The sequence below is a fragment of the Oreochromis aureus genome, linkage group 11, assembly GCF_013358895.1.
Source record: "Oreochromis aureus strain Israel breed Guangdong linkage group 11, ZZ_aureus, whole genome shotgun sequence".
NCBI classification, from domain to species: domain Eukaryota; kingdom Metazoa; phylum Chordata; class Actinopteri; order Cichliformes; family Cichlidae; genus Oreochromis; species Oreochromis aureus.
In genome coordinates, this window is record NC_052952.1 from 26,683,618 (window position 1) to 26,692,684 (window position 9,067).

General features: G+C 40.4%; 1 protein-coding gene across 1 annotated transcript; it reads right to left on the reverse strand.

Annotated features, from left to right (window-relative positions):
* Nucleotides 1-5,442: 5,442 nt before the first annotated feature.
* pou3f1 (POU class 3 homeobox 1) lies at nt 5,443-8,793 on the reverse strand. The gene has a single exon (XM_039619223.1). The coding sequence runs from the start codon at nt 8,757-8,759 to the stop codon at nt 7,635-7,637; it is 1,125 nt and encodes a 374-aa protein (XP_039475157.1). The 5' UTR covers nt 8,760-8,793; the 3' UTR covers nt 5,443-7,634.
* Nucleotides 8,794-9,067: the final 274 nt, after the last annotated feature.

The window sequence follows — 9,067 nt, forward strand, 5'->3', positions numbered from 1 at the left end:
CACACACACAAGTAGTGGTGGAGTATCTCTCAGAAGTGAGCTGATTAGGCCTAAGACTGGAGACTGCTTTGCCTAATCATATCGCTGCATCCAAATCATCTGTGTACATTTCTAATTACATGGTGGCATGCGGTGTCCTTGAGCACAGTGGCAGTTCTCCATTTCATCTTTGTGCTGTGCCTACCCACACACCCCCACCCACCCCCATTTGCCTTATTTTTCCCCTCTCCTCTCCTCATTCCTCCATCCTTTTTTATTTATTTCCATCAGCCTTATCTTTATTGTTGTTTCGATTGACTGCGAGCTGAGCAACCGCACTCATTTGCCAACCGATCTTCGTCCTTTGAACTCGGCGTAGTAGGGCAAAGCCGACTGTCTGGGGCAGCAGGATCATCTTTGATGATCTATTTATTGTCCGGCTCCAATTTGCAGGGCTTCACAATGTGATATCTGTTCCATCATGCATAACAGGAACGATCAGTCGTATGTAAAGGACAACGGCAAAGAATATTGTTTAGGTTTGGGTTATAAGCTTGGTACACAGTGTAGAGCAAACAATAGATCAGTTCAGGGTGAGCAGAAAGATGATCTTTCAGCTGTTCCTATATGTTTTTGAACACTGACTAGCCATATATTTTTTTTCTTTTGAATACACATGACTGAAGAAAGGCCCTGAACATCTCAGTGTGCTCGAGGTTCAGATGACCTTCCTACTCTGGTATGTGTCTCTTTACTGCAAGGCCTTGTCTTTTCTTTTTCTCTCCTCTTCTCTTCAGTAAACCTTGTAATTGAAGTCAAGAGATACTGCAATGCCTTCACTACAGCTGACAAAGGACTGGCATAAAGGCGAAAAGAGGGGGCAACCTTTAACATATGACTACTATGTCCTTTTATGCAAAAATAATTAATTTTGCAACCTTGTGCAGTAGTCTAAAAAGCCTCTTTAACAGCACTTTTAGGAGTGCCACAAGGTTCTGAAAATAAAATAAAACCATCATTATTACTGCTTTTGCTTAGTTAGAGAACAATCCCTAATACATTTCCTTTGGTTCTTTTCAACCTTTTTGCCTGACATCCAACAAAATGAAGGCAGCTTTTGCAGTACAGATGATTGTATTTATCTTGCCTTTCCCACTCTTTTCTCATCACCTGCTAAAGTTGTCACAGGCAATGTTTAATGCCTACTAGCTCACTGAATCACTAGTAATTACTGCTACTGAATGCTTCTAAAGTATGACTTTCGTCTCATTGTATGCCACCAACAGTAAAATCTATGTGCAGCTGCCTGAAGGCAAGTTCCTGAGATATTAGTTCTCCATTCTCAGAACTGTTAGTCACACTGACAGACACCTGAGGCGATATAAAATGTCGCTCAAAGCCATGACAGAGAGAGACGGGCTACTTCTCTTCTTCAAAACCTCTCAGTGAGGAGCAAAGAGATACAGTGAGGAGGGGGAGTAACTTTATAAACCTGCACTTATACCCCTTCGCATATGGGGGCCATACTTCGGAGTAGACATGAAGAGGTAACCCATATAGCTACAAGGTCCAGTATCATAAATAACACAAGACTTCTCCTCTCCCTTCTCCGTCTCCTTCACTTCACTGCTGGAGTGTTTCATATGGTAACTAGGTGTTCACTGTGTGGCCACATTGTTGCCCATCTTTCAAGTGGCTCAGAGGAGGAAACCTTGAGGTAGGGGAAGAGAAGGAATTTTTGATGAAAAAATGCATTATTCTGTTCTTTTTCCAGTTTCCAACCCCACTTTCTCTACCGCTCGCTGTGGGAGAGGAGTATTTATTACATAAACGGTGAGAAGAGGAGAGGAGAACTCGGCCAGAGGAAGAGGTTGAAATGGAGAATAAGGAAGCTACGGGCTCTTTCGCCTTCTCTGCACTCCTACCTACAGAGTAATATGATAGATGTAATTTGTTACAAAGAGGACGTATATTGTCGATGCCATCCTCGTGCACTTTGATTGCATAAAGATGTCAGTATTGATCCAGCAGAACTTCACCATTACTTGCCATAAAATGAAAATGGATACACATGAGCATACCAAAGGACAAAGTATACTTTGGTAGTGCTGCGACTTATCAACAGTTTAAATTATTCACCACATTTTTTCCTCTAATATTACCTCTAATATTAAAGAAAATCATTAACACACCACTGTGTATTAAATCTTGCTTCTTTGTCTTAGCGAACGTTTTCTAAAAAAGGGATTTATTAATGTTTTTTATGAGTAATAAGCAAATATTGCCTTTGAGTTGGCAAGTTAGAGTCGCTAAACTATGAGTAAATATTTACCAAAGGTTTAACTATTTGATCTTACAGAATCCCTTCTGGTCCAGGTCCTCTTCATCTCTTCTACAAATGCTGCTCATCTCTGAAAGGGTTCTTTTGGATAAATTAAGGTAACAGTTAAAAAGACATGCTTTGCTGCACAAGGTTGTATGACAACCAAAATGAAATTTCATAGCCCGGAAATGTAGAACATGGGATTATGAAAGGCTTGTTACCAGCCTATAAAGCAGTGATAAATTATTTATCAAAAATCAAAACATTAACAATATATAAACCCCTTAAAGTATGTCCCAGTAGAAGGTGGTACCCAAAAGCTACATGCATCTTTGCCACTAAGTAGCTCGACTTTCCAGCATCACCCCAAACCTCTCCACGAGAATGAGCTGGAATCCCAAGAATCCCAGCCTAACTTATTCAGCTGCTCCTATTATTTCCATAATTGCCAGCATTGTAGTGGTGTTTGTAATGTCATTAATAGCAGGCGTTGGCGTATAATACGCTTAATGTTATTTATCTGTTGGCAGATAGCTTGATGCTACTAATCCTCATTCATTTGCTGTGGATCAATGCAAATCCGCTAGTGTGAGTGAAATCCCCTCCCCCTCCAAGAGCCGATGGTTCCTAATGTATTTTCCCACCATTAACCAGCCATAATCCCTGCTAATCATCACTAATCCACATCTCCTGTGTGTGACGATACTTCCCTGATGAAGGAGGCATTGGTGTTCATCGGCGCCCGGGCAGTGCTGAGACTGGAGCTCCACTGCAAGTGCTGCCGAGGGCCCGCTCAGTAGGAGAGCAGACTGCTGAGAGTGAATGAGATGGAAAGGAGGGAAGAATGAACTGCAGTGATACTTAGGTCAAATACCTGGGTTTTGCTGTTTTGTGATGAGTTCTCCTCATGTATTATTGATTTAATGGTATAATGGAGGTTGTGTCCCTCCATACGGTGTAGAATAAAAATTGCATATCATCAAAAAATAACAGTTGGTGTGAGTCACCACAGTCTCTCATGTCTGGTCAACTGTGGATGTCTTCTGTTTAGCCTTCTATGTCCGCTCTGCAGGCCTCTGTGCATTTGCGACAATTTCTGCTTTAGGTGGTTTGTGAGCCTGGCCTAACACAGGCAGGCCTGTTGTTTGATCTCTGTTTGACTCACCTATAAAACTTTTAATAATGAGAACAAGTGGCTCATTGAGAGGCTGTTTACTATGAAGAGATGAACTGGATGCAAGGCTGTGCATAAAAACTCATTCTCAACAGTTTATCATGGTGTTCCTCAGCTCAGTATGGGCCTTTGGGGGGCGGGTAACATGACAGTAAGCATGATTGATCCAGGTATAGCAGAGGCAATGAGTCTGTGTAACCTTATTTAGCTGCAATCTATGTATTTTTCATGTAACTAACATTTCATAAACAAAAATCTGTATTATACTGTATTAAATAACAAAAAAAATAGTGATTTCTTTTACTATTATTGCTATTATCATTAAAACACTAAAGCCTTTTCACTGTATCTGGGTAAAATCTCTCTAGGGGGTGCCAAAAAATGCTACAAGCAGCAAAAACCCCTTTTAATGTCTATCAGAGTCATAAACCTTAGCCCAGATGAATTTATGTATTAGCTTGATAGCGGACTAAAGGAAATAGACCGCAGTGTTGTGTTTAACTTTTGTAAAGCTGTTTGAAGATTGACCAGCTAAAGGTTCTGACACCGCCACAAACAATGAAGAGAAATAATCTTGTTCCTGATGATTATTGGAATATTACGTTCCTCGTTATAAGGTTCATTTGACGTTGAAGTAACCCAGTTTAGCCAGCAGGGGGCGCCTGCGACTCGCTGTTGTCTGGCAATTGCTTTGCTTCCTAATGTGGCCTCTTCTCCCACAATTTGACCACCTCAGCCTATGAAAAAAAATAAACTTTTACACTTCCATCACAGAAGCACCAAAGATCGACTAAAAAAACAATAAAATCTGAATTTTTGTTTCGTTTTTTAAGTGTGAGTCTCTTGTTATTTTATCGTAGTTTTCCAAAGGCATGCCATGGATGAACAAATGCTCACAAAATCATGTTTAAAATTAATCGGAACATCCCAAATTGAAGGAAATAATTCACGAAGAGAAATTTTAACGTTAGTGCATATATATGTATACTAACAGACGAAGACATCATTTATTAAGAAAGTTACAATTTTAAGAAAGTGGCTTGAGTAGAAACTGAACGGGACACAAAACTTTACATTGCGAGTTCCTGTACGATCACCACAAAAACCATGAGGAAATGCGTAAATATCAATGTGCAACTATTAATAATATGAATTTACTATTCTCTAATAAAAGTATAAATTCATCAAGAAACGCAAACTTAAATATTTTAGCTATAATCCTATTTAGTAGTGGCTACTTCAATAAGGGAAATCTATACAGCAGTAAATCTTTTTAATTTTCTCGGTTTTCGTAATGTATCAATGAACAGTAAATTTTCTCAAAATATCCGCGGCTGCACAAATTTCACTACATATATGTTGGTTTTATCTACACATGCAAATGTAAAAATAATGCTTTCTGCCACTTTGTTCCGTTGTAATTGACAGAAGGCTCCATGAGGTGAGACTGTATTTAATTTACTATTTAGTGATGTCGATTTTTTTAAATGCTAGAAACACTTAAATATGCTGCCTGTTTATTAGGTTCGTCCTTATCCTTATGAAAGTTTAGGGCCCGTCGTTTATGTCGATCCTATGGGCCTGTGTGCCTTTTCCTCTCTCTATCTTTGGAAAAGAGGCTGATGTTTGCCTGCAGGCACTTCTGTCTGAGATCAAAGATTCATCACAATTCGCCTTTTAAATGCCTAAAACATGTCAAGTGATGATCGATGCTTTTTATAAAGAATACAGCTCAAATTATAATTCCAGAAAGCATATTTTAGCTACAAACGCCTCTGTTAAATAATAATAATGATGATGATGATGATGATAATAATAATAATCACTCAATGAAAAGACAGTAATTCCGTATTTATATTGCACAATTTAATACTGCGTTTACACAAAGATGTGAACAACGTCACAGACTGTGAACTTAGCAGGGAATGCCTGAGGTAAAATACTGTTGTCTATTCCCCTTAACAGCACATGTACACAGCTTCTGATTTTAAACGATCCCCTGTTACATAACGAATCACTGCTATTTAAAATGAACACATGGGGTGCTCACTTCTTCCCGATGCTCAGCACAGTGAAAAGCATTCAACTTGATGATCAGGTTTATTTTTTTCTTGCCTGGTGGTTCTGTAGCAGACATCAACAAAAGACGAGTAGTTTGGATTTTAATGAAGACAGAAGACCATTTCTTGTATATATGTTTTATGTAAGTAATAAAATATTACTATAACATAAATATAAATGTGACTTTGCAGTCTACATTTAGCAATCAACATACAACCAATGTAGTAAACAAAAAGGAAAAAAACATACTGAAGTCCACTGCAACGTAACCATTAACAGAGCTGAACAAAAAAGCTCCAAACACTTTTAAGAAATAAATATATATATATATAAATGGTCAGATTCATAAATGAAATCATATTAAAATATCTTCTTGGAATTAGTAAGTGTACAAAACTGCCCGGAAAGAAACAAAAACGAAAAAACAAAAAACAAAACAATATCTCAGAACAAATACAAGTTTACATATTAGACATATTTACATATTGGAAATAATCCTGGCAACATTTTCTCTAAAATCTTTATTATTATCATTATTTTTTTTTCCTGGAAAAAAAGTTTCCCTCATCTGTATTGAATAGCACTGCTGTAGGCTTTTGGACTGGTCCAACACTGAGATATGACACACGACACATGAGATTTTCAGATTTCCTTATAGATCGGGAAAAAATAAATATATCTAAAGTAAATCCCTTCATCGCTTACCCTCAATGAATGAATTGTAATTTTCTTTTCTCCGATTCCAGCGTTTAATTATAATACAATGACAATGTGAAACAAAGAAAACAGAATTATATTAAAAAATAAAATAAAATAAAATACACACTCAGAGGAAAACAAATCATGTACAGGCGTCATATTCCGACATGGGGCACTGAAGTTACCTGAGTTATTATAACTTTTCATATTTGACCAATCTCTCAAAATGTTTGGGATACAACAGGATAACAGGCAGTAAGCAGTGTGGGCTGACAGCGCTCTGTGGTGATAACCAGGAACCTGTAAACATGAGATTTTTAGGCTTTTTTGTTTAAGCCTAATGAGATCAGCTACACTCACACTTTTATTAAAAACATAAAATAGCATTACTAATATTAACGAAAGAATAAGTGCTCCATGCAACAAAAACAATAATTTCAGAACAATCAAAGCCCCCAACAAGAAAAGAAAAGAAAAGAAAAGAAAAGAAAAGAAAAGAAAAGAAAAGAAAAGAAACGCTTGCTTCTAATTTGGTGCTTTTTGCAAATTTCGGCGTGGTCAGCTGCAAAAAGCTCGATTTTTTTAAGGCATGCAGTCAGAACTTGGATGTCCTGTTGCACTTGCACAATTTCTAAAGCGTGTCTGGCGTTATTTGTAAGTGTTGTGTTTTCGGGTGCCACAATTTCCATCACTTCTCCAACCATCAACTCCCACTGAGTAAACAGAAAAAATAAAGAAATTAGCGGTTGCTCTGATGAGATACAGTACCCATAGCAAATAATGAACAAAATCATAGACACTTTGCAGGAAGAGAGACACTGAAGTTAAAGTATTTCCCGAACCAAAACATCACACTTAATATAACAAAGAAAGTATACACTAATATTCAGATAACCAGTTTAAGCCTGAAAAAAGCAAAATGTTCATTCAGTGTAGGCTTTTCATCTCCAGTGTTGATCATTTTCAGGCAACAACCTCATTCGGGTCAGCGCCTATAGTTCATGGTACACCAGGAGGAGATGGACTCAGTTGCCACATTTAATTACCCCCTATTTGGGGCAGCCATTGGATATCAAATTTACTTTATATGCATGTCTCCTCTGTAAAATTTTGGTAAATAAAGATCTTTGTTTCACTTTAAATGCGCACGGAATCAGTAATAGCGAATATTTTTTTTCTTTTTTATTATTCTTTTTTTCTTAACGTTTTTTTTCCTCTTGCCATCTATTTGATGAGCACGCGAATCTCCGAATACTAAAGGCAAAACTGATCTGTTCAACTTTTCCACGTCTCTTTTCTCTCAGGAAAACAAAAGCCAAACTTAAATACTGTAAACTCCATAGCCCCTTTCCCTTTTCTATCCCCCCGCGGAAATGCTCGGATTGTTCATGAAAACAGTCACTGCACAGGACTCTGTAGTGTGCGGTGTAGAGGAGGGGTCTCTGCTTGGGAATATACGTCCTCCATATTCGGGTGAGGGACCCCCACTGGTGTCATTCTTTTCTCTTTTTGTCTTCTGTTGCAAAACCAAACACGGACAACCTCTTTATCCAACTGCAGAGTACCGGCTAAAGTGCTGATTTCATGAGCAGATGGCTTTGGGCATTTTAAGAAATGATTTTCCAGCGCCCCTTTCACAGCCACTTCGATGGAGGTCCTCTTCTTTCGTTTCCTGCCCTGCGCAGCAATCTTGTCCAAATTGGTGGGACTGCCCGTGTTTGAGTCTGTCTCCTCCAGCCACTTGTTAAGGAGCGGCTTAAGTTTGCACATGTTCTTGAAGCTGAGCTGCAGCGCCTCGAACCTGCAGATAGTGGTCTGAGAAAAGACGTTTCCATACAGGGTGCCCAAGGCCAACCCCACGTCCGCCTGCGTAAAGCCCAGTTTGATCCGCCGCTGCTTGAACTGCTTGGCAAACTGCTCCAGGTCGTCGGAGCTGGGCGCGTCCTCGTCCGAGTGATCCTGGTGGTGGCTGAAAGCCTGCTGGGGCGACTCCATCTGGTTGTCGTGGCTGGCCGAATCATCGTGGAGTGGGTCCCGCATGCCATGGTGCAGCGTGCCGGGCTGGGGACTCAACATTGCGTTGAGGTTTGTGTATCCAGGCTGTGAGTAGACAAGTGACTGGTGGCCGTTGGATGCTGGGGACAGCGGGGATAAGTGGTGCGTTGTGGCAGGCGCCCACGAACCATGGTGGCCACTCTGCGCCTGCTGGTGCACCAGGTGAGACCTGTGGTGGAACCCGTTGCTCAGGTCCTCCCTGCTCGCCTGCACGCTGGCTTTGTGCTCCTGTCCGATGTGGGTGCCGCTGGACCAGTCTGTGTTGGAGGTTGGCAGCCACTGATGGTGCGTCAGGCTCATCGGGTGTCCCGTGTTGGTCGCCGCAAGCCCTTGCAAGTACTCGTGGTGCATCATTTTCTGTACCTCTCTGTAGGTCGTCCCCTGGTGCATCCTGTCCGAATCCGGATGCATGAGCGGGTTAGACGGTAAGGAGTTATTCCTCGGAATATACTGAGCTGTTGTCGCCATGGCTCCTACTTCGAAAACTGACGAGCACTTCGGAGGTCTCCAGGCTTTAGAGCCAAAACGCAACAACCTGCTCTGGGAGGTCTTGTGGAAGAGCGAAGACACGCCTCCTCTCCGCTTGTATTGGCTCCTCTCCGATTCAAGCCCACTAGGGACACACTCAATAGGCGCAGGGGTTCAGAGCACGGCGCAGCGCATTTTTCGCACAGAGCTCCGATCTTACATATGTTATAGAAAAACATATGTTCTATTTAATAAATGTCTCTGAGTTTTTAACAGTAGTTTCCACAGCTAGTTTTGGCGAACCTGCA

Excerpts from the sequence above, each read along its gene's own strand:
- pou3f1 (XM_039619223.1), bottom strand. The coding sequence starts at position 8,759 with ATGGCGACAACAGCTCAGTATATTCCGAGGAATAACTCCTTACCGTCT.